At 47.9% G+C, this 25,056-nt stretch overlaps 2 protein-coding genes across 3 annotated transcripts in view; one reads left to right on the top strand and one right to left on the bottom strand.

Annotated features, from left to right (window-relative positions):
- LOC132357268 (heparan-sulfate 6-O-sulfotransferase 2-like) overlaps positions 1-18,703 on the bottom strand; it is a 131,269-nt gene extending 112,566 nt beyond the window's left edge. Inside the window, exons 1-2 of one of the 2 annotated variants that reach the window (XM_059910583.1) lie at positions 18,276-18,479; positions 16,897-17,415 (exon numbers count right to left, since the gene is read on the bottom strand). In XM_059910583.1, the coding sequence (XP_059766566.1) occupies positions 16,897-17,415; positions 18,276-18,412 (656 nt within the window). In that variant the 5' untranslated portion in view covers positions 18,413-18,479. Of the gene's footprint in view, positions 1-16,892; positions 17,416-18,275 lie in introns of those variants that run through there. The other variant, XM_059910582.1, reaches the window with a different exon arrangement.
- Positions 18,704-24,550: 5,847 nt separating this feature from the next.
- Positions 24,551-24,852, top strand: LOC132357628 (cytochrome c oxidase subunit 7B, mitochondrial-like). Its single transcript, XM_059911253.1, has one exon. The coding sequence runs from the start codon at positions 24,560-24,562 to the stop codon at positions 24,800-24,802; it is 243 nt and encodes an 80-aa protein (XP_059767236.1). The 5' UTR covers positions 24,551-24,559; the 3' UTR covers positions 24,803-24,852.
- Positions 24,853-25,056: the final 204 nt, after the last annotated feature.

The following is a 25,056-nucleotide window of genomic DNA, read 5'->3' on the forward strand; positions in this document are numbered from 1 at the left end:
TTATCCTAGAGAAATGAACACTTAGCGTCCCACAAAAGCCTATACAGGAATGTTCATAGCAGCTTTATTCTTAACAGCCAAAAACTAGAATCAGCCCAGATGTCCCTCAACAGTTGAATGGTTAAACAAACTGTGGTACATACTTACCACGGATTACTCTGTAGCAATAAAAAAGAATGAACTATTGCTATAGGCAACAGCTTGGATGAATCTCTGACTTATGCGAATCATAGGAGGCACCCCAAACTAGCTCTCACTCCTAATCCAGCAGGACCATGGTGCCCCAGGATTCCAGACTGAAAGCCACTAGTGGCCCAGAGACCTAAGGTGCTCACTATTAAAGCTGCCAGTTTGCAGGAGACCACTGCCTCCCTCTAGGGCCCTGAAGCAGACGTGGATACGCTGTCCCCAAAGCTCTACCTGGGAGGGCAAGGTCAGAGTCACTAAGAAGCAATCTGCCATTTAATTATGGCAAGAGTTTACCTTTTTTCCCAGTGGTATTTCTCTGTCTCAGACCCAACTTTAGCTTCTGACATTTCAATCGAAACTCCTATTTCTTCACTATTTCTACCTGCTTGAAGTTCTGGGAGAACAGCTGTTTTTTTCCTTCAGGTTTCTTGTACTAAGCTAAATTCAGAGACCACCAAGGTGTGTAACCAAAAGCCAAGTGATATAGCTGCACAGACCTCGGGCTTTCTGGCACTTGGATATCTCCATCTTAGGCTCCTTGCAGAAAAGAGCTCCTCTCTATTAACCAGAAAGAGTTGCATCCTGGACTCAGACCTCAGCAAACCAGAAGAGCTGGATGTCTGTGGTCCCTTCTTTGCTGCAGGAATGGAAATCTGACCTCTGTGACATTCTCTAGAGATGTTCCCAGCCAAAGGTCACAATCTGAGACCCCACACCCAGTCCCTTGATCTTGGAACCAGAACCTTCCTACTATGAATAATGGTTTCATCGCTATGGTTTAAAAGCAAAACAAACATGACATTCAATGGGGAGCATCACAGTCTTGCTCATTCCAATCCAACCATATTTTTTCAAAGAGCAGAGATCGTCAGTGTAACTGCTAACTTCCATGCATACAAATCCTGTATGCAGCCTTTAACTGAGCCTTCTTCTGAACTCTAAAAACGATGAGCGGGGGCTTCCCTGGTGGCGCAGTGGTTGAGAGTCTGCCTGCCAGTGCAGGGGACACGGGTTCGAGCCCTGGTCTGGGAAGATCCCACGTGCCGCGGAGCGGCTGGGCCCGTGGGCCACAGCTACTGAGCCTGCGCATCTGGAGCCTGTGCTCCGCAACAAGAGAGGCCACGATAGTGAGAGGTCCGCGCACCGCGATGAAGAGTGGCCCCCACTTGCCGCAACTAGAGAAAGCCCTCGCACAGAAACAAAGACCCAACACAGCCGTAAATAAATAAATAAATAAAATTTAAAAGAAAAATAAATAAAAACGATGAGCCACTTTCCTACAACAGGGTTAGGCAAGGTGCCTGCAACACAGGACTCCCTCGTTGAGGGATGAGTTGAGCTAATTTGGCTGCATTCAACAGTCTAGCCAAGCCACAGACCTTCAGCTCCCCCCAGGTCAAAAGTATACCCGCTCCTGAACAGGAGAAACTGTTGGAAACGAAAAAGTGTGATTTTAGTCTCATCCTAATGGATCTTGTGACATCCAGGTCTCTAAGCTCCTCAATAATAATTTTTCAAGGCCATCTGGAATAAACAGAAGTCCCACTCCAAGCTGCATGTATGCAAATTGCGGCACTTTAAATGGATTTTGTCCTTAAATGCATAAACCAAAAAGCATGCAAACAACTGGATTAGAAAAGCAAGGTTTTTTTTTTAAACCTCTCTAATTGGCATTAAGTCACCAAACATTGTCAAACACATATCACTTGCTTAATTATTTTGTGTGCACATGTGTATATCTTTATAACTTCATAAACATATAAATGAGAGGGAGATGCAGATTTAATGTACACCCATATGGCGATAAATACAAAAGCTGCCAGAAGATTGTAAAATGCTATACTAATGCTAAAATGATACCTTTTTTTTCTTTTGCTTTGCTTCCAAGTCACAAAGAACAAATTGAGAGTAGAGACACTAAGCCTGGATCCTTATGTAAAAGGAGACATACACACAGACCCTTTTGTCCTGCAATGCAAAATGTTTTTTAAATACCTTTCTTCGGCTCCACATTCTCCTATTAGTCTAATTATCTTTCATTAATCTCAGTGTGTTCATGCATAAAATCATTTCTGCATGTCCATTAAAATTTTTATTGAAGTAATTTTTCATAAATAACCTACTACGCATCATTCACACCTATATGCTTCATTTCAACACTGCTTTAGGGCTTCCCTGGTGGTGCAGTGGTTAAGAATCTGCCTGCCAATGCAGGGGGCACGGATTCAAGCCCTGGCCCGGGAAGATCCCACATGCCACGGAGCAGCTAAGCCCGTGCACCACAACTACCGAGCTTGCGCTCTAGAGCCCGTGAGCCACAAATACTGAAGCCCACATGCCTAGAGCCCGTGCTCCGCAACAAGAGAAGCCACTACAATGAGAAGCCTGCGCACCGCAACAAAGAGTAGCCCCCTCTTGCCGCAACTAGAGAAAGCCCGCACGCAGCAACGAAGACCCAACACAGCCAAAAATAAATAAATTTATTTTTTAAAAAAACCCACTGCTTTAATGAGTTTTAGTTGGCCTATTACAGTCATAGAACATACTGAACCACTTTCAGCAAAACCAATCACAAAAATAATAAATATGTTTGCCTCTAGTGTATATGGCAAATAGGCTCAAACAGTTTTTCAACCTTCAAGGTGTTGTGGGAGTTAATCTTCTACGTAGCAAAATCTCAGCCATGAGGCATCTGCTGAGGTGGCCATCATCCCAAGGTCAAACTCCTCTGGTTGTATTGGGCATCTTTTTACCATCCTTCCAAGCCTTCAACCTAATTTCTTTGCCCTCCGCACTATGTCTGCCAGCCTGGTAGGCCCATGCTAATTTGCACATTCTCTCAAATGGCTCTTTTCTTTTTTAATTTTATTTTTTTTTCTTTTTTAATTTTTATTTATTTTATTTTTTAATTTTTATTTTGTAATTTTAAAAAATTTTTCATTGGAGTGTAGTTGATTTACAATGTTGTGTTAATTTCTGCTGTACAGCAAATTGAATCAGTTATACATATACATATATCCATATATGTATATACATGTATCTTTTTTAGATTTGAATGGCTCTTTTTTTTTTTTTAATTTTTTTTTTATTGGAGTATAATTGCTTTACAATGGTGTGTTAGTTTTTGCTTCATAACAAAGTGAATCAGCCATACATACACATACGTTCCCATATCTCTTCCCTCCTGCATCTCCCTCCCTCCCACCCTCCCTATCCCACCCCTCTAGGTGGTCACAAAGCACCGAGCTGATCTCCCTGTGCTATGCGGCTGCTTCCCACTAGCTATCTATTTGACATTTGGTAGTGTATATATGTCCATGACACTCTCTCACCCTGTCACATCTCACCCCTCCCCCTCCCCACATCCTCAAGTCCTGAATGGCTCTTTTCTAAAGCTGCCTCTTCCAAAGGAGAGAGAATGGTCACTCCTATGGGAATTTGCTACTCTCACTTGGTTATTTCAGTAATAAGACACTTCTATTATCTTCATGATAAGCCCCTGGCATAAGAGCAGGCTTCAAGATTCATTTTCTCTGGGACCCCCTCACTTGAATTTGAGAGAAAGCTTTATTTCACTGGCTCCTCATAACGCAAGATTATGTGAGCTGCCCTGGCTGAACTCATTCACAATGCCCTCCAAAGGCTGTGTCTACACAGACCAAAGGGAGCAAAAAAAGCAATGGTCATTTATAGAAACAGGCCAGGTCAGAGCAGTGCGACTGACATTGCTAATGAGGCAACTGCCAACATTCCAGAAGGAGTAAGATGCTTCGGCCTCTTACAAATCTTGTGAAGTGGGTGCACCATATTTTAGGCCCACACGGGGCATAAATTAAAATACAGTTGAGGTCTTCATTTTCCTTATCTGGAAAAAAACCCCAAATCTTTCCTCTAACCTAACTCCTTTCTTTTCTTCCCCCTAAAACATAATTCTTCTGTGTAAATCATTGTTGAAAGCATTTACAATATCTTGGATATCTAAATCCTTGTTTAAGAGGGGAAAAGAAGAGCTGCAGAATTTACCTTTAGAGAGTGATTTTTTTTTTTAATTTTTTGGCCATGCCACACGGCATATGGGATCTTAGTTCCCTGACCAGGGATCGAACCCACGGTCCCTGCATTGGAAGCATGGAGTCTTAACCACTGGACCACCAGGGAAGTCCCTAGAGAGTAATTTTTATTAAACATTTTAAAAGGTGCTTTAAAAAATCAGTTAACATGTTGGATCCTGATATCTCCAGATAGTCACTGCAGGTCTCCATTCCACTTAGTTTGTATAGACACATAGCCAAAAAAGAGGGTAAAGGCTTTTACTATGGAGAACAGTATGGAGGCTCTTTAAAAACCTAAAAATAGAGTTACCATATGATTCAGCAATCCCACTCCTGGGCATATATCCAGAGAAAAGTCTAATTTGAAAAGACACATGCAGGCTTCCCTGGTGGTGCAGTGGTTGGGAGTCTGCCTGCCAATGCAGAGGACACGGGTTCGAGCCCTGGTCCAGGAGGATCCCAGTTGCCGTAGAGCAACTGGGCCCCTGCGCCACAACTGCTGAGCCTGCGCTCTAGAGCCTGCGAGTCACAACTACTGAGCCCGTGTGCCACAACTACTGAAGCCCATGCGCCTGGAGCCCATGCTCTGCAACAAGAGAGGCCACCGCAACGAGAAGCCTGCACGCCGCAGCGAAGAGTGGCCCCCGCTCGCCGCAACTAGAGAAAGCCCGTGAACAGCAAGGAAAGACCCAGTGCAGCTAAAAATAAATAAATAAATTTATCTTAAAAATTTCTTTAGGGGCTTCCCTGGTGGCGCAGTGGTTGAGAATCTGCCTGCTAATGCAGGGGACACGGGTTCGAGCCCTGGTCTGGGAAGATCCCACATGCCACGGAGCAGCTGGGCCCGTGAGCCACAACTACTGAGCCTGCGCGTCTGGAGCCTGTGCCCCGCGACGGGAGGGGCCGCGATGGTGAAAGGCCCGCGCACCGCGATGAAGAGCGGTCCCCGCACCGCGATGAAGAGTGGCCCCCACTTGCCTCAACTAGAGAAAGCCCTCGCATGAACCGAAGACCCAACACAGCCAAAAATAAAATAAAATAAATAAATAAAGTAGCTATAAAAAAGAAAAGTGCTAAAAAAAAAAAAAAATTTCTTTAAATTAAGAAAAGAAAAGACACATGCACTCCTATGTTCACAGCAGCACTGTTTACAATAGCCAAGACACTGAAGCAACCTAAATGTCCATCAACAAATGAATGGACAAAGATGTGGTACAATGGAATATTAGCCACAAAAAAATGAAGTAATGCTATTTGCAGCAACATGGATGGACCTAGAGATTACCATACTAAGTGAAGTAAGTCAGACAAAGACAAAAATCATATGATATCACTTATATATGGAACCTAAAAAAATGATACAAATGAGCTTATTTACGAAACAGAAACAGACTCACAGACACAGAAAACAAACTTATGGTTACCAACAGGGAAAGGGGTGGGGGGAGGGATAAATTAAGAGTTTAGGATTAGCAGATACACACTACTATATATAAAATAGATAAACAACAAGGACCTACTGTATAGCACAGGGAACCAGATTCAATATCTTGTAATAAACTGTAATGGAAAAGAATCTGAAAAAGAATATTTATATGTGCGTGTGTGTGTGTGTGTGTGTGTGTGTGTATGAAACTGAATCACTTTGCTACACACCAGAAACTAACACATTGTAAATCAACTATATGTCAATAAAAACAATAAATTAACAAAGGATGGATGGTAAGGGCTTTTGGAGATTTGTCTGAGAATTTAGTAGACATTAAAACATATCAGACACGCCATGTGGCCCAGTTGGTTTTAAATGCCAACTCCAATACTGACTGGCTGTGTATATTTGGGCAGGTTATATATCTCATCCAATTATCTGTTTTCTCCTCTTTAAATGGGTTTTTTACACATCTACCTCAAAGGGTTATTTCGAGGATTAAATGAGAAAAATATATGCTATGCCCTTGGCACAGCACCTGGCTCAGTAGGTATCCCAAAACACTAATACATCTTCATGGAAAGTCAGGCCAAGCTACATGGGTCAAACCATCACTTTACAGCACTTCTCTTTGCCTAAGTCTTGGAGTTCTTCACTTTTTCTTTGGTTGTGTTCCAATAAAACTTTATTTACAAAAATAGGTGGAGACAAGATTTGATTGGAAGTTTGCAAACCGCCGTACAGATAATATGTGTAGTGTAGATGTTACAAACACTGTGTATGTGTGTGCATATATATACCTTAGATATGATTTTTCTAAAGTTTGATTTGGTGTATTTTTATGAGTTTGCTGGATATCTGTATGTTTGTGTGAAAGAGCCCTGTGAATGTTCACCCAAACGAACCTTGGAGAAATGCCTGAGTATTTTATATGTGACAGAGATTTTCTTCACAAAGGACAAGTTCCTCCATTACTGCTACATAATTTGCCAAATGCAAATATTTTTATAGTCCTCTGAAGATGCAAAGGTTCCCCAAATGGGTAATGATAGCAAAATGTGAGTAATAATCATAGCCATAATTTTTTTAGCACATATTATATGCTAGGTGCTGAATCGTTGATGTACGTTATATAGATGCTAACATGGAGTTCTTCACTCTTGCGTGTGAATTAACAAGCTTGATGTGGTCGGTGAAGGATTCACAATACTTCCAAATATATCAGACTACTAACGATCCTTCTCGTACACTCAGATATGGCCTGATCCCTTGTTCTTTCTTAAGCACTGCATAGTCAGAATGGTCTATATTTACTCACTGAAGTTTTTCCAGACCAACTTTACAGCTTAGTATATGGTCTATTTTCAAAAATGTTCTGTACGTGCTTGAGAAGAATGTGTATTCTTCTAAATGGATGCTGGTCTTCTATATTGAGTTTGTTAACCATGTTGCTCAAATCCTCTGTACCCTTACTCATTTTTTGTTCATTTCATCTATCAATTTCTGAAAGCGGTTGGTAGATTTTACAATTTCTCCTTATAGCTCTGTCAATTTTTGCTTTATATATTTCAAAACTATGGTATTAAGTGCATACAGGCTTAGAATTGTTATCTGAAGAACTGAACATTTTATCATTATTCAGTGATCCTGTTTATCCCCAAAAAAGGCTTTGCCTTAGTTAATTTAGCTGCATCAGCTTTCTTCTGGTTAGTATTTGCATAGTATATCTATTCCAATCCTATCCGTGTCCTAATGTTTTAGCTTTGTCTCTCATACACAGCATATAGCTAGATTTTGTATTTTCATCGGTTGTGATAATCTTTGTCTTTCAACTGGTGAGTTTAGTCAACTTCTATTTATTGTAATAACTGAGGAGCTGGTTGCCAAGATCAAAGGGCCTTTTAAAAGTACCTCCGTGTTTCCTGGCTGTAACCTGGTCACTCTAGTCAATTTCAAAACACTCTTTGCTTGCATTCACTCTCTTGTAGGAAGTTAGCAAAAGTCCAATGATCTCCATGAATGAATTTGAGCTGATACTATACAGTTATGGGAAAAAGTCAATTAATGCAAGGAATAGCACACACAAGCCTAATCCATTTGATGTAAACCAATGCATTGCACACGGTTCAACTGCTCTGTATTCCTTCAGAAAAGTGTATGGAAGTGATTCATTAGAACTATACTCTTCACTGGGACTTCCCTGGTGGTGCAGTGGTTAAGAATCTACCTGCCGCTGCAGGGGACACAGGTTCAAGCCTTGGTCTGGGAAGATCCCACATGCCGCGGAGCAACTAAGCCCATGCGCCGCAACTACTGAGCCTGCGCTCTAGAGCCCGCGAGCCGCAACTACTGAGCCCATGTGCCACAACTACTGAAGTCCACACACCTAGAGCCTGTGCTCTGCAGCAAGAGAAGCCACAGCAATGAGAAGCCCGCGCACTGCAATGAAGAGTAGCCCTCACTCGCTGCAACTAGAGAAAGCCCGTGCGCAGCAATGGAGACCCAACATAGCCAAAAATACATACATAAATAAATAAATTTATTTAAAAAAAAGAACTATACTCTTCACAAGAAAAAGACCAATTCTCTAAGGCTCACTAGGGCATCCCTGCTGGTAAAATTCAAAAAGCAAGCACAGTGAATAAGAAGTCCTTTTTGCAGACATTTACATCGGGAAAGAACATGATTCTTGACAATTCAGAGTAAATGAAGTGCAAATTATTCTCTTATAATATATCCCAGAATTGAAGCTTAAATTGTGACTAAAAAAGAACCCACAGTTTAATCAGAAAAATATATTTATTGGTAATTCCCATGAGCTCATATTTGATACATTTATATCATAAGATAACAAGTTCAAAACTATTGCTAAGTTATAAATATGGAATTTATGCCGAATTTGCATGTATTGAATTTTATTTTGAATTTGCATGTGTGACTGTATTTGAATATTTATAATATTCCAGAAAAAGCACAGTGGAATGTGCAAGACAGATTTATTTAGTGTAATGCTCTGAAATGTGTCAAAGTCTTCAACACTGTTCTTAGAGGCAAAATGGCAGAAATAACAAATGGGACGCAATAAGACCAACTGAATAAGCTGCGAAGTCCAATACCTAGCAAAGCTAGGAAAGCTCTTCTGCCAATAAATGTTTTACTAAAGTTTAGACAAATATTTCTCTAAGCTTACACAATGACTTTGTATTAGAAGACATATACCATTAATTAGATTCTTCATTACACTTTAATGGTAGAAGGAACATTCCCATCCATATCCTTTTTTTCTCTAAACTCAGTGACTAAATATCTCATCTTGGGACTTCTCCGGTGGTTCAGTGGCTAAGACTCTGCGCTCCCAATGCAGGGGGCTCGGGTTCGATCCCTGACCAGGGAACTAGATCCCGCACGCATGCCGCAACTAAGACCTGGTGCAGTCAAATAAATAAATAAATAAATTTTTTAAATATATAGGGGGAAAAAATAAATAAATATGTCATCTTATCTGGCGCAGAACGTTGGTATTAGCTTTCCAAGTGTGAAGCACATTCTTTACGCTGTCAAAATAACTTGTACCTAGAATGTAGTCTCCATGGAGTCTCAACAATGAGATTCTGAACCTCACTGTATTTAGTGGCCCCTCAGATACCCAGAGCAGTTGAGGAATGAAGTGTTCTAGTCAATTTACAGTTAACCAGGGGCAATGCTATTATGAAGTGAAACTGCTCTGGGGGGAGGCTGCTCCAGCAGAATACACTCCCCTTCTCTCCTGGATGAGGGCAACACATGCACTAACTGATCTAAGCTCTCAGTTGTGGACGTTTAGAACTACAGCCCTTCTCCAACCCCAAGACTTTGCTCTTCCAGCCAGACCATTAGCTCTGGTGTCAGTTCATTTGAAAAGAGGCTCACGAAGATTCAAAATCCAGGCTATCTTGGGTGGCTCTGGCTGAGCAGAGTAAGCCTTTTATTTCCAACTGTGTGCCATTATTAATTTCCAGTTTCATTTAATTTTTAAACAGAGCACAAGCAATAGCAATCCACTCGAATGTCTCTGTACTGTACTGGTATAAGAGTTTCATGGATTCCTTGGAATATGGTAAGAGCCAATCATCAGAAAAATCAACAGCTGATGCCTGACTTATCACCTCTGCCTTTCAGTCTGTGAGTTTATTTAGCTGAGGCTGCTTTCCTCATTAAGGACTCCCAGAATATCAAGAGGCTAATGAAATAACCAGCCATAGTTTTAGAAACCAAGAAGCAGACTGTGTAATTTATCACAGCCATTATAAAGCATCATTTTTAAAACTGTTAATATTTACTTTTACTATGAAAGTAATGCATACTCATATAGGAAATTCAAATCCTTCAGAGAAACAGGAAAAGAAAATAAGTCACTAATTGATCTATGGATATCTCGGTATTTTTCTTCCATTCTTTGCCTTTTATGCTTAGATTGAGAGGGGTGGAAAGATGATTTGCCTCTCTCCTTCCTCACCCCCTCTCTCAGATAATTGTAGTCATACTGGGCCCATAACTGTCTATCTCTTTTTCCCTTAGCATTAAATCACTACCAATTTTCTATACTCTAAAAAGGACATTTAAATGGTTTTGAAATAATCCCTCAAGTGGACGTACTGAGATTTCTTGAACCATTCTCCTATATGTGGATGCAGATTTTTCCGATTTGTTGCACTTATGAATAACTCCAAATAACTTAACAAATAATGGTAGCCTCCTAAGATACCATTCTCATATCACCCTATGCTTTTCCCCCATGGCGCTTCTCACAATTTTAAGTAATGAATTATTTGTTTCATGTCTACCTTTCCCACTCTATGAAGCCAGGGACCACATCTACCTGGCTATTTTTGGACAGATGAACACTTCTCATTTTTATGTAATCATAACTGTCGATCTTTTCCTCTCTTCAAGCAGCCTTTTACCTGGCTGAGAGTTCCACATGTGAATTGCAGCTATCACTTACATAATAATGCCAATTGTGAATTCAGACTAACTGGATTCACAGACTCCTACATATACAGCTAAGTCCTAACCTGTCCAGAGGCCCCATTCTCACTTCCTTACAAGCCTTGGCCACTAGAAGCCTAGGCAACTTAGACCGGTCACAGTTCTCGGTATCCTCCCAGCCCCAAGCAGATCGCCTTCTCAACCTCTCTGTTTTGTCAATGGTACCACCTCAACTCCAGACTGGAAATCAGGGCGGTACCTTTAACTGGACTACAGCCTTCATTTACTTTTATGTTTTTTACATCCCTGCCATGCAAGAGCTTCTCATACTCACTGGGGTTCAACCTCCTTGTTGCCATTCCAGGATCTCTACAATGAGGTTCCCTAACCCTCCCCCAGGCATGAACCTCCTCAGGTCTGGCCAGCCCTGGCTAGGTGAGGTGACTTGACCTCACGATGCCATGAGGATGCCACGCCCACCCACAATGCCTCCTTTCTTCTAAATACAACCCACCTATTCCTAGAAGCCTTTCCAAACAGATCTCTCCTTTTTCTGGCCTGCTCCTCATACTTTAGAAAGGAAAGGGACTTAGAAAGCATCTCCTTTAAATCTCCCATTTTACAGAGGGGGATGGACTTGCCCCAAGTCACATGTTCCTCCCCAGCCCCCCACCCCCCATCTATACACGACATAGTTCTGCACTTTACCATCTAATCTTAATGAACTTGAGGCTGAAGATGGTGACCTTGACTTTTTTGGATTTGTCTAGGCTCTAATCTCCCCCAACTGCTAGCACTGGGCAGAGGTCACAATACTTACTCCACAAAGTTTGCTGATTAGACCTAAACTGTTATATAAACAGATGGACTTTTCTCTATTTTTAAAACATATTCTGGTAAAGATATGACATTTTAAAGACATTATTGATATTCAAATCATTTTCAAACAAAATCCATCTTTATTAAATATCTAAAACACCAAATTATTCTGTTCTACTGTAAGCTCTGTGAGAGCAAAGATGACACGTCTTCCCTGGAATATAATGGGCAGTTTTGCAGAATTTTGTTTAACGAATGACAGAGGGAAGAGGTGACTATTCTTTAATGTCATTTCATGCTACTTACGTTGACGACAGATATCTAGAAAAGACGAGCTCTAACATTCTTATTGCCACGTAACAGCACTAATCTAAAATTGCTATTAAGGATATCACATTCTGAATAGCTTTTTATATCACCTTGAGAACTTCGAGCTTTGTTGGGTTGCCAACAACATGTTTGCCATCTGGGCAAAGACGCTAACTACTACGGCTGAAGTTCTACAGATGTTATCACGGTGAATTTCTCGCCTTCTCCTGAGAAATACGTGGCAGGGGAGTAATAACAGCTCTTAGTATCCTCTTAGCATCCCCAGCTAAGTGAAGCTACGCCTATGAGAACCCAGTGGCCTACAGCCTGAGGGACCAGAAGGACGGCATCGCTGCCTGGATCAATCCACTCACTCGCTGCCTTGCCCTGTACCAAAGTCTGTCGTGTTGTCCTGCTTCACTGCAGGAGGGAAGGAGTGGAGCGTGGGCATGTGAGCCATGAGCAGGCTTGTGCACTACAGACTTCTTGCTAAGACATGGCTCTATCAAAATGGAGCCACCTTGGGACTCCCCTGGCGGTCCAGCGGTTAGGACTTGGCGCTTTCACTGCTGGGGTCCAGGTTCGATCCCTGGTCAGGGAACTAAGATCCCACAAGCCGCACACGGCCCAAAAAAAAAAAAAAAAAAAAAAAAGAGCCACCTTTAAACAAGAAAGGGAAAGAAAAGGAAGCCTTTACCACAAGTATTAAAAAGGAGTGACCACAAAGAAGACAAAAGAAAGAAAGAGAAAAGGCTATGCTCCATGTAAATGCCTTGTGGTCCTTTCCTGTCAGTGATAGCCTAGTGGTTTCTAGGTGACGATTAATTACTCTTCCGTAAGACTGCTGCAAAACGTAGAGATACTAAACGTCTAGGATGCAACGTGATTATGACGATCAGACTCTTTGACTTGGGTAGCCATGGAGCCTGACCTTCCCCTGCCGCCAGCCGCCGTCCGAGTGTGCCAGCCAGCGCAGTGCCTGGGGAAGAAGAATGAGGCTGGTGCAGTTTCTTGGTGCCCAATTCTGAGTTCCTCCCACAGACCCAGTGATGCACTAGAGCTGGCTACAAACGGAGGGAATTTGGCCTGAGAAAAGCCTGCAGAATTCGGGAGTTTGAAGAGCTGGTGAGCAACCATGTTTTGACACATTTTCAAAAACAGTCTTGGTAATTCTAGATTGAGCAGGACCTTTCTCTGGCCCCTAAACAATAGATGCATGAAATGCAATTTCTAGGTTTTCTGAAAAGAAATACGATTCTTAATAAACAATTTGTGCCTTCTGCCAGCCAAGCACTCTCTCTCTTTGTCCTCTCCAGGCAACGTGATGGCAGCCGTTTCCACTCAGCAGTTATATATCACTCGAGCACTTCACCATCCGCCGACGCAGGGAAGCATCTCGAATGTAGCAGTGGGAGCAGGATTCAGGTCTTGGCTTGCAGCCACGGTGGCCTCTCATGCCCCCCCCCACCAATGTGGATGGATGGCTGTGAGTCAAAAGGTGGCCCTTGTCACCGCTGAGGCCTCTTCCTGACGCTTAGTCACCAGGCCCCCAGCGTCCTCCTATCCTTCTCAGCTTTGTAGTGATTTCTGACTAGGCAATGAGAGGCCCCTTTGCCACCCAGCCACGAGACCTTCTCCTGGTGAGCATAAAACCTCAGGGAGGTAGAAATCTGTTTTTCTCCCAATGGCTGCGGCAACCCTGGTCCAATCACTCGTGCAAACACATGTGTAAAAATGCCTAGAAACGGTGATGATGTAGGTGATAACAATACCAGTGAACATTCACTGAGTGTTCATTTCGTGGTAATGACTCCCATGAAACACCTCACTGTGCTTTCACAAAATAAATAAATTTTAAAACACCTTGTTCATGGAGTCACGGTCAACAGAGCAAGGGCTGTGGAAGCAGCCAGAGCTGGAGTAAGGTCCCTGCTGTGTCACTAAAGAGCCCAATGACCTTGAGAAAGTCCTTCAATCCCCTTGGGCTTCTGTCTCATGGGACAAATGGGGAGACTTTTGCCCATTCTGCCTTCCTCCTATACATAGTGCAAGTTTACAGAGAAATACCAGAGATAAGGGATGGAAAAGCTCATCAAAAACTGGAATGCACTCTCCACAAGACAAGGCTGGGACAGACTCTGGTCCAAGGTCATACAGCTGGTTCATGGCTGGCCTGGAACGAAGGCCCAGGTGTCAGGACTCCCAGGCCAAACAGACTGAGCTGCTGTTCCGCTCAGCTCAGTGGCGCACAGAACCACCAGCAGCTGGCATGGAAGCCTGCTCCACACACGAACTCCCCATGGCTGACTTTCGCATCTCCCAAGACCAGCTCCTCGGCCTCACGCGTCACCACCAGTGCAGCTGCCTCTGTCTAAATTTTCAACACACACACACACACTCTCTCTCTCTCTCTCACTGTCACACACTTGTGCATACCTTCTCTCACACAGATTATCAGAATTCACAGAACTGCTCCTGTAAGCAGGGATTTGTCAACATCCTGGGAAATTCTGGAACCCTCCGGCTATGACTACTCTTCAGGATGAAGATTTCTGGAGGTGGGTAGGAATTAAGGAAATAAAAGAAACGCCCTTGGGATAGCCATGTGTTTCTCTAGCAAATTTTATTTCATTTCGGTGAATACTGTAAGACCCAGTAATTCTGACTCTTTTAAAAAGTGGTTTTTCTTCTGGGCTTCCCTGGTGGCGCAGTGGTTAAGAATCCACCTGCCAATGCAGGGGACACGGGTTCGAGCCCTGGTCCGGGAAGATCCCACGTGCCACGGAGCAACTAAGCCCGTGCACCACAGCTACTTAGCCTGCGCTCTAAAGCCCGTGAGCCACCACTACTGAGCCCACGTGCTGCAACTACTAAGCCCGCGTGCCACAACTACTGAGTCCACGTGCCACAACTACTGAGCCCGTGCACCTAGAGCCCGTGCTCCGCAACAAGAGAAGCCACCGCAATGAGAAGCCCGCGCACCGCAACAAAGACCCAACACAGCCAAAAATAAATAAATAAAATAAATAATTTTTTTAAAGAAGTGATTCTTCTTTTACTAGACTAGATGGCACTGTGGTATTACCCTTTTGATGATCAAGAAAATCTTATTTCATTTCAAATAATTTTGCTTCCATTGGGGGCCGTCCAAGAGGCTGAACCCTCCCCTTGAGGGGTCCTGGTTATCTTATGGTAAATTTCTGAAGTAATCTGCCAAAAGACCAGGTACACAATCAAGACCACAATAATAATGTGTGTCTACAGATCCTGTCACACCCTGACCTACATGTCCAAAAGGATTTTAAAAGGCACATGTGCCCTGAGGAATTACAAACAGGGCCGGGGAGTCCATAGTGGCCAAGACTTCATTTTTACTCCTGTGCCACAGCCATGGCTGTGGAGTTCAATTTTTGCCCTCAAGAGCTTTTTACATCACCACCCCTCACAAAACCTACAGGCTCTATCAGCAAGAGGGATTACTTCCAATATTGCCAAACTGTTTACGAACGTCTTAAACACCAGAGTCTTGTGGTGACAATGGCTTACACAATTCTCACAACAGACTGAGGCAGCAACCTTCCTAGGGTCAAGGTTCTCTTAGGTTGGGGAAAAAAAAAAAAACGGTTAGCGCTGGAAGGGAAATGAAAGTTCAACAGATTCTCCCAGAATTCCAGCATTCAAAAAGGACACTGTAAACTGAGGGAAGGGAAAGTGAGTAGGGGGTGAGGTTTCCTCTAAATCTCAGTGGTGACCAGGAAGTCGGAGGGCTCCATTCGTCTGGAGCTGGGCAGAAGAAACTGCCCGGCTCTGGCATTCCAAGAGGCATCAACAAAATATGGCCGTAGCCCTCACCATGAGGGGTTGGGGAGGCAGAGGAGGGAGTGGGGAGCCTGCCCAGGGAAGCAGCCTCCGGGACCCTTGTGGTCACCTCGCTGGGGAGACAGAGAGCATGGCCATGTCAACGAGACTCACCTTGTCCATTCCCCGGACTGCCTGCCGCAGCCCACATCTGTTTTAGGGAGAGTCGCAGAATGGGAGCCCTGACTGGGGCAACTGCACCCCAAAGAGTCCTTCCTACTACCCCCTTTATGGCACTCCATGACCTCCAGCAACTGGGCATTGCAGCTGGCTGGAGGAAAATGCCCTAGCTTCAAAAGCAAGTGGCTTTTCATAATACAGCTCTTTCCGATTCAGCCCTGGGTTCCCATCAAGTTGGCTGGCGGCGCCCTGCTCTGGGGCTCAGAGTTTGTAAATCAGGAGAGGTTTCTCAAGACTGAGCCCCACATGGGATCCGGGGCAGCGTTCCACCTGCCCTTCGACCCGCGGGGTGCCCCTCGCACTCGTAAAGCGCCGCTGATGCCCGGCGTGCAGCCAGTAGTGCGGGGCGCAAGCTGGGTACCACGAGCTCTCTCTGGGTGTCCGCAAACAGCCGCAGAGGGACATTCATTCGCCCAGGGAGAGCAGAGCCAGTGGAGAGAAAGGAGGAGGGAGGCGACAAAAGTCAGGAAAGAAGAGAAAGAACAAAAAGGGTTAAAGAAAGAACGAGAAACAAAGTGAAAGAGGAAAACGGAGGGAAAAGAAAGAGCGAGCGGCCAGGAGCTGGCAAGATCCCATGCACGAGAAAGAGAAAAAGGCAAATAGAGGAAGCGAGGGGAAAGGCAGGGGGAGGGGAAATGCGGGAGCGGGAAAGAAGAGAGAGCGAAAGGAGGCTTGGGAACCTGGGTGCGGAGAAAAGAAGCGAAAGGCTGGAGGGGCTCAGGGACGCGGCACTCAGAGCGTAGTTCTTTCGGGCCCTCCAGTGCGGAGTCTGCGTGCTGTACCCTGTCCCGGCGGCGGCCGGGGGGCGCTCGTCCCGGGCGGGCCTCCTGGCCGCTTCCCCCGCGCGCACTCCCAGCCGCCAAGCAGGCCAACCCGCGGGCAGACAGAGGAGCCGTCCCAGGTCGGAACGGACGAGCTTCCTGCAGCCGCCACAGCGCCACGAGCGCGCGCGCCGGGGCGCCACCGCAGGGGCGCCGAGGTGCTCCCTGGGTCGCCGGCAGCGGCTGGCCGCGCCTCCCGGCCCTCCGCCCGCCCCGGCCCGGGTCCGCTCCCGCGCCCCAGGGCCCCGCTCCGCCGCGGGCGCGCACTCACCTGGACGGTCTCAGCCTGGCGTCGCGCTTGCCGTCCACCACGGCGGGCACGCAGCTGGTGAGCTCGGTCCAGTCGGCGTGCAGTCCGCAGCTCCAACCCGTGGAGAACCTGGAGAAGAGCCAGGTCTCCCGCTTACCCGGCCGGTGGCAAGTGCATTTCTTCTGACCCACGCGGCATTCGCACGGTTGCTCCAGCTGGATATTGCGCACCAGGTGGCGGCCGAAAGTGGTGCCTCCAGTCTTCTGGATGTGCAGGAACACGATCAGGTCATCGCCCTTGATGTCGAAGTCTACCTTGCGCAGGAGGTCGCCGCGGCTGAAATTGTAACGGGGCACGAACCTGGCGGAGCTCTCATCCTCCGAGCGGTACGGGTCCGGCATCGGGGAGCTGAACGCCTGCAGGCGGAGGAGTTGGCATTCTGTGCCGGGGCACACGTATTGGAGGACGATCACGGCAAATAGGAAGAGCATCACCAAAGCCAGCAGCAGCTTGTTGGATTTCTCATCCATGTTCCCGACGCTGGGGGAAACCCAAGCTCCTTACGTCAATCCCGCAGCTCAGCCCGCGCTCGCCGTGCGCCCGTACCGCCCCCCTCCCCCTGGCGCCGCCGTTGCGCCCCTTTCCCCCTCCCCTCGGCACCGAGTACTCGGCGGCGGCGGCGGCGGCGGCGGCGGCGGCGCCCTTCCCCGCTTCCTTCCTTCCCGGCAGGCTCAGCGCTGCGGCTTCTGCCGCACACACCCCCCTCCCCCCGACTCCTTCCCGCTGGCCGCCTGCCCTCTCCCAGCGCCAGAGCTCTCCGGAGCCGCTTCGCGGGGTTTCGTACCCGTGGGACCCCGCCTGACCCGGTTGCCCCACTCCTCGACTCATACCACGGGCCCGAGCCCCCGCGCGTCTTGTTCCACTCTCGGTGGCTCCGTGACTCCCATCCCCATCCTGCTTCGCCCGCCGGACTCTCCCGGGCGCTTCTGCCCCCCAGTCCCCTTGGCGCGCACGCCGCCGCCTCCTCGCCTGCCCGACTCTCGGGCTCCTTCCCCGTGCGCCCCGAAGCCCTGCTCTTGCCCGCATCGGGTTGCCCACCTTGGGGGACGCCTCAAGGGAGCTCGGAGCCAGGCGTTCGGAGTTACCCTGGGGGAAGGGGGTCCGCCGGCAGCCCGACTTGCTAGCGGAGACGCTGCGCTACGGGTGCCCGCGGAAGCGCGGGGAGGGAGCCGCAGCGTAGCCAAACGCGCGCCGCGCCCCTCCGGAGCCCCGGAGCCCGGCCGCCGCGGGCCAGCCGGAACTTTGCGCCTTTTTCTCCCCTCGAGGCTGCCTTCCCTTCCCGCACGGCTCTCGCGCGCCCTGGCCCGGGAGCGCGAGTCCCGCTTTCGCCTAAAACGTACCTGGCCAAGGGACCGAAAATCTTGGAGAAGATCGCGCCGAGCACGTGCTTCAGCGAGTGGCCCAGGGCGGCCAGGCCCCGGGTGAGCAGGGCCCGGCAGAGGGAGCCCAGGTCCCAGCGTCTCCTGAGGTCGTGCATCCGCCTGCGGCGGCCTCGGGCCAGCAGCGCGAAGAGAGGGGCGCGCGCGGCTCCCGCCAGAGAGGAAGAAGCCTTTAGGGGCTCGTCCAGGAGCGGCTGGGAGTTGAATCCGCGAGACACACCCCTAGGAGGGCCCGCGCGGATTGAGGCGGCGACTGATCCGGGCCGGCTTGCTGCCAATTCGGCCTCTACTCTGGAATGCCGGCGGGGACAGGTGGTGCGGGCGGGCGCTTCTCGCTCCGGTTGCAACGGCGGCCCGAGCGCCCGGGCTGCACACGCAGGCAGTGCCATTACCCCCTTCAGGCAACTCAGGGTACTTAGGATCTAGAGCGAGCTTGAATTTATGTAATAATGCCTCACGCCTAAGAGCTCAAACCACTTAACAAGCAGAGGACCTGGGTTTTCTCCTGTCTTGGGGGACGGAGGTCACTCCAGTGAGCACATCAGTACACTTTGGCCTGTAATTTCAACCTCCCCTAAAATAGCAAAGGCGCAAATTGGACCTTTTCCCTCTCTCCTTGCCAATTTCCATTCTCCAACGGAAACGGGGGCATTTTCTGAAAAGGTAAGTCAGCATGAAGGAAAAGCATGACCAAAAAACGTTTCAGAATGGGAATTTGAGCTTTTTTAGAGCAGGGACTGGCCCTTACTCCCCTCTTCTTGCTCAATCCTCAGCATCAAGCCCCGTGCCTACAGGAAGGCCTCACTCATATAAGGTGTATTAAAAGGAACGTACATGACTAAATACTACATCAGAGGGGGGCCATCTAATCCAAGGTGATGTGACAAATGAGGAAACTGAGGCCCAGAGAGGGAAAGGGACGTGCCCAAGGTCACACAGCAGAACCTCAGCGTTTGAACCCAGGAAGCCATCCATTTCCTAACAGTACCTTTTCTAATAAATAGGTGCAGACCATCCTCAAGCCAAGCGTCCAAAAGGCTCTTTTCAGATGCAGGACCAGCAATGTAAGGATTAGCAAGAGAAGAAGGAATATCCCTTTAGGACAAGGTCCCCAGGACTCAGAACGCAAGACCGTCCCCATCCGATTGTTCGGGTGGAGCTTGCTGCATACCGGGAACTGGTATTTCCGTGAATGAGTGCCCACCGCTGTCTAGTCCCACCGCTGCAGAAGGAGCACGGGGTGGCAGCAGTGTCTCAGAGCAGCGCTGTCTGGGAGGTGGGGGCCGGTGAGATGAGTCCCTCCAGAGACAGGCTCTCCCACGATCTCCCTCAGAACATTTGGGCCCCTCACTGAACCCTGCTCCATCCCTCTTCTATTCTCTCTGCGTAGTGAAGCAGCAAGCGCTGGTCTGGGGATCCTGAGTTTCTGTCATTTCCTTGCTGGGCAGCCCTGGGATAATGACCTGCCCCTCCTGAGCCTCAGGTTCCTCTTCTGTAAAATAGGACTAATTCCTCCTTTTTGACCATCTGGGTCACTGTGAGGATGGCCTTTGGGCAAGTCCAAATATGAGGCAGTGTTTACCTGCTGCTCTAAGCTCGGAGGTGCTGACCGAGTCACGGGCCAGTGAAGGCAGGGGCTCTTCTCAGGCGATTTCACAGCTGTGCCCCCTGCCCTTACCTCCCCCCCACCCCAGATGTCCCCAGTCCTGGCTGAACTTCCATGTGGCCCCCAACCTACCGGGGACAGTGAGAGACCCTTTGTCTGGCTGCAGGCATGAGGGATTCTTGAGAATCCTGCATTTCAGGCATTTTACCTGTCCGGTGGCGCATCCTGGGGGGAATGCTCTGATGAACTTATACTAAGGAGCCAGATGCCGCAACTTACAAGGTAGACCTCCTGGCTTCCCCGAGAGCTGCCCTGATGCCCCCAGGCTTGTAGGACGTGTCTGCGAGGGCAGGTGACAGGGGAGCCACGAGGGTCCCTCAGGAGCTCAGCCTGCCGGCCGTCCCTCCCTTCTCCCCGGCCACCCATTCAACCTCTTTGTTCTCTCCAGTATGTGGCTCTCCTCATGGTGCCATCTGAGGACCACCGCCACCACCCCCAACCATTACACCATCATGATGACATTCAGTGGATCCCCAGAGAAACACTGCTGGAACAGTGGGTCACACGTTCATGCCCCCAGCAACTAACTCCGGAGTTTCTGCTCTAAGAGAGATGGGTGGGACTGGAACATGGGAAAGTGCCTTGGGTGGGGGTGGGAGAGTGGTAACCAGTACAGAGAACAATCAGGACTTACTCATTTAGGTCACGAAGAGGAACACATTCACATACAGTCCGACTCCCAGAGCAAGGGGCAGTAAGGTTGGTGGTTTTGCTCTGTGCAAAGAAGGAACAGGAAGGGGCTGTAAAGTCTGGTTTCTGAGATCAGATATGTCACTAACAATCTAGTGTGAATACATACACCAGCTCACCGGAGGATATTTGCATTTACAAGCCTTTCCTCCACCCTCGTGCTATAAGAAAAAGAAAGAAGTGAATCTCTCATGGTGGATTTCATATATCAGAGTTCCTAAAAGTGGGAAGAAACTTTGGGGGGCAGTAGGGGAGCCCACAAGTCTCAGAGGACCCTTCCTGGGGTGAGGGGGCTCCCTGCTAAGAAGAGGGAACTCTTCCTGTGTGTGTCCCAAAGCGCCGCGTTCTCCTGAGGCCAGGCCTGGACCTTGGCAGGACGTTCCAAGACCTCTTGCAGCGCTGGGCTGGGCCCACCTCCCAGGAACCGGTTCCTCTCAGGAACCGAATAACAAAGATCCTGATACTCTAGAAATCAGCCCTATTTTGGAGATTGGGGAGGGGGGCAGAAGAGGAAGCAAACTGGCTGAATTGTCAGGTCTGTGGTTTTGCACCTCCTTCTTTCCTAGGGCAGCCTGAGTTGCTGCGTGTGTGTATATACTTGGGATTCAGGACTTGGAAGGTGAAAAGGACTCTGCAGTCTGATCAGGGCTTCTGGTGGTCTCCACAGTGTGGTGTGCTTTGCATTATTTTTCCAGAACCTTGTCCTTCCACGGTTTCCACAAAAGGCTGCCGATTCTGGGAGTATAAAGGTCAGGCAGGCTTGCATACTAAGCAGTGCGCTCCCCAATATGCATTTGGTTTTGCTGGAGCCTGAGAGGAGAGCAGGAGATGGCTGAGAAAGCGCTGGTCTGGCAGTCCAGCGACCTGGGTTCTTGCATTGACTGCTGTGAATGAGACCCCGTATTGACCCCGAGGAAGATACTTGTTCGCTCTTGGGCTCAGCTTCCCTATTTGTAAGAAGGCAAAGTCGGTGTTGTGCCTTGAAGGGCACCTTCCTGCTCTCACATGGTAAGTCACACGCTTTTCTTGTCTTTCTCAGGGCCAAAGTGCTGCCAAACCCTCAGCGCCTTGTTGCAGGGGAGAGCATGGCCCTCCCCGCTTTCTGTGACACTCACATGGCGGGGGTGGGGGGGGGGCACCAGGCCATCAGCAGCTGGACTTGTTCTGAGCCTGTGTGGCAGGGGTAACAGCAGGGTCCCCTATTCAAACTGAAACAGAAACAGTGAAAACTCAATGTCAAAGAAAGTGCTGCCATTCTTTCTACAGAGCATAAAACACTAAAAACCACATGCTTTCCCCTTATCCTGAGCATCCGCCGCAAGGCTGTCTTTCCAGCTGTCGCTAATTTAAAACAAAAAAAACGCTCATACTCTCAATTATAGGTGATTTTTGTCACAAAGATTGAAGGCATGCAAAGTATTGAGTCACTTCGTTGCTGGTTTTATGCATCTCTCCAAACTGAATGAGCAGCAGTGCTTCACGGAAAGCGCTGCTCTGAAATTCCAGCTTTAATATTCTAAACAGGTTGAGTGTGTTATAGACGGCACTCTCAACCGTTGTCTACTTTTCCCCCACGAAGCATTGACTTTTATTTGTTTAGCTTTAAAAAAAAAAAAGCCATGGGGCTGAAGGAATTAAAAGAGGAGGATATGCCGGGGTGAAGTGTGTGCTGAATGAACGTGTGCTGCAAAGGCAAGAGAAAGAAGCACTGGACCGGGGTTCATGGTCGACTCTGAACATGCAGACCCGTGGCTGCCCTTCTCCCGATGGGGGCTCCCCACTATTTCCCTGACGGTGACACCACCACTTGTCACTGACAGCCAATGGAAGAGTCAGTTCAGGCAGGGCCTTGAAAGCCATGGTGTCCCAAGGCCTGGCAACCACCATAGGCAGCAGGTCAGACTCTGCTCCTGTGACAGTCACATCACTTCTTTGAGCCTCAGTCTCCGATCTTAGAAAATAGCCTGCCCAGGTACCTTCCAAAAGCTGGCTTAGGCGTATAGTAAAGAGGAAGCCAATCTGAAATGAACTTACTTTAAAAAGGAGAGAGCACAGGCTTGGAGAGCTCATCACCCTGGGGTTTCATCAGGGTTCTCTGAGCTCGCTCAGAGCCTCAGTTTTCTTATCCATGAAAATGGGGCTATAACAACCTCCCTGGGTTGTTGTATGAGTTAACAAAAATAATCTCTGGGGAGCACTCAGTCTAGTTCCTAGAAGGAGTAGACTTGAGTAAATGTTCCTTCTTCTTCCCTTTTGACTCTATCTTTGGTTTGAGCTCTCGGCTGCATTTCCCACAACAGTAACATACACACATTTAATGACAGGTGGCTGGCTTTGTCCCCACCCGTCTTCTTTACCTGCTGTCTTTTCTCACCCTCCCTCCACACCTCTCCAGTGCTCTCCTGGCTGGTGTCCCCTGGAGGAGGAAAGCCTCTGATCCGTTTAATCGCGCAGAGGAGTGGGACATGTCCACGTGACCCCTGGCAGGAGACATCTACAAAAAAGGAGGAAGAGGGCAGTGCTTCTACCAAATGTCAAATAGATAGCTAGTGGGAAGCAGCCGCATAGCACAGGGAGATCAGCTCGGTGCTTTGTGACCACCTAGAGGGGGGTGGGATAGGGAGGGTGGCAGGGAGACGACGCAAGAGGGAGGAGATATGGGGATATATGTATATGTATAGCTGATTCACTTTGTTATAAAGCAGAAACTAATACACCATTGTAAAGCTATTATACTCCAATAAAGATGTTAAAATAAATAATAAATTTTTTTTTAAAAAGAGGGCAGTGCTTTACCCCAATGAATGATCCCCACCATAAGACACGATGAAACATGCATAACAGGCCAGTGGAGGAGATGCTTGGGGAGCCGAGGTGGAGTAGAGTCACGAGTTATAAGTATGTGCAGAACTTACAGGGCCAGCCCCACTGTCAATTATTGACACTAATTTTCAACTCCGTTCACTTCAAAAGTTAATGGTCTGGGGCTTCCCTGGTGGCGCAGTGGTTGGGAGTCTGCCTGCCAGTGCAGGGGACGCGGGTTCGGGCCCTGGTCTGGGAGGATCCCGCATGCCGCGGAGCGGCTGGGCCCGTGGGCCACAATTGCTGGGCCTGCGCGTCTGGAGCCTGGGCTCTGCAACGGGAGAGCCCGCGATAGTGAGAGGCCCGCGCACCGCGATGAAGAGTGGCACCCACTTGCCGCAACTGGAGAGGGCCCTCGCACAGAGACGAAGACCCAACACAGCCATAAATAAAATAAAAATAAATAAATAAATAAACCCAAAAGTTAAAAAAAAAAAAAAAAAAAAAAGTTAATGGTCGATCTGGCCAGAGCAGTTTCGACTTGTTCAGCTAAGAGAACCACAGTGGTCAGACTGCAAAACACAGTCAGTTTTGTGTTCTATCTGTATGAGCCAGAGCTGGGCCACCAACACCCGTTCACCGTGGCCAAGTAAAAAGAGCACCAAGCCGGAGCCCAAGAAAACAATGTTTGAGTCTCAGTTCTGCCGCCAGCTCACTGTGTGACCCTGGGCTAGTCTCTTGACGTCTCTGGGATTTAGCTGCTGACCTTGATAAACCGAGGGCCTGCATTAGATGACGCTGAAGGCCCGTCCCAGCAGGCACTTGCTGTGATCTAAGCTACGCCAGCTACTAAAAGAGCTGAGGAGGGACCCCACTTTGTGTGGGCAAAAATGCACTACCGAAGATGGCCCTCCAGCTAGTGGCTGAGGCTGAAAAGCAAAAGAAGGACTTTCATAAGGAGCAAACTTTCTTAGAGCAGTGGGTAAGAAAGAAACTTGAAAATAAGCCTTCCGGGCTTCTACCGACTTGGAAGGTGAAGTCAAAACTGAAGGACTGGAGTTGCTGCCGTTCTGTCTTTAGCTTCACGATGCTTCCCTTGGCCAAAAACGCACTAAGTCATCTCGGAGTTCGAAGCATTCAGCAAACAATGGCAAGGCAGAACCACCCGAAGCGGGCACCTGATTTCCATGACAAATATGGTAATGCTGTATTAGCCAGTGGAGCCACTTTCCGTGTTGCTGTATGGGCATATACAGCAACACAAATTGGAATAGAATGGAACCTGTCCCCTGTTTGCAAAGTCACCCCAAAGGAATGGAGAGAACAGTAATCATCCCAGCTGGTTTAATACTGAATTGTTTCAAAATCAACTCATAATTGATGCCAAGTAAAAAGCATTATGTACCCATTAACATATGGCGTGATTGTAGAAATAAAGTACATTTGAAAACTTAAAAAAAAGAACTGAAGGACTGGGACTTCCCTGGTGGCGCAGTGGTTAAGAATCCTCCTGCCAATGCAGGGGACACGGGTTCGAGCCCTGGTCCGGGAAGATCCCACGTGCCACGGAGCAACTAAGCCCGT

The sequence above is a fragment of the Balaenoptera ricei genome, chromosome X (assembly GCF_028023285.1).
Source record: "Balaenoptera ricei isolate mBalRic1 chromosome X, mBalRic1.hap2, whole genome shotgun sequence".
Lineage (NCBI taxonomy): Eukaryota > Metazoa > Chordata > Mammalia > Artiodactyla > Balaenopteridae > Balaenoptera > Balaenoptera ricei.

Coding starts and splice junctions, on each gene's coding strand:
- LOC132357628 (XM_059911253.1), top strand. CDS start 24,560: ATGCTTCCCTTGGCCAAAAACGCACTAAGTCATCTCGGAGTTCGAAGC.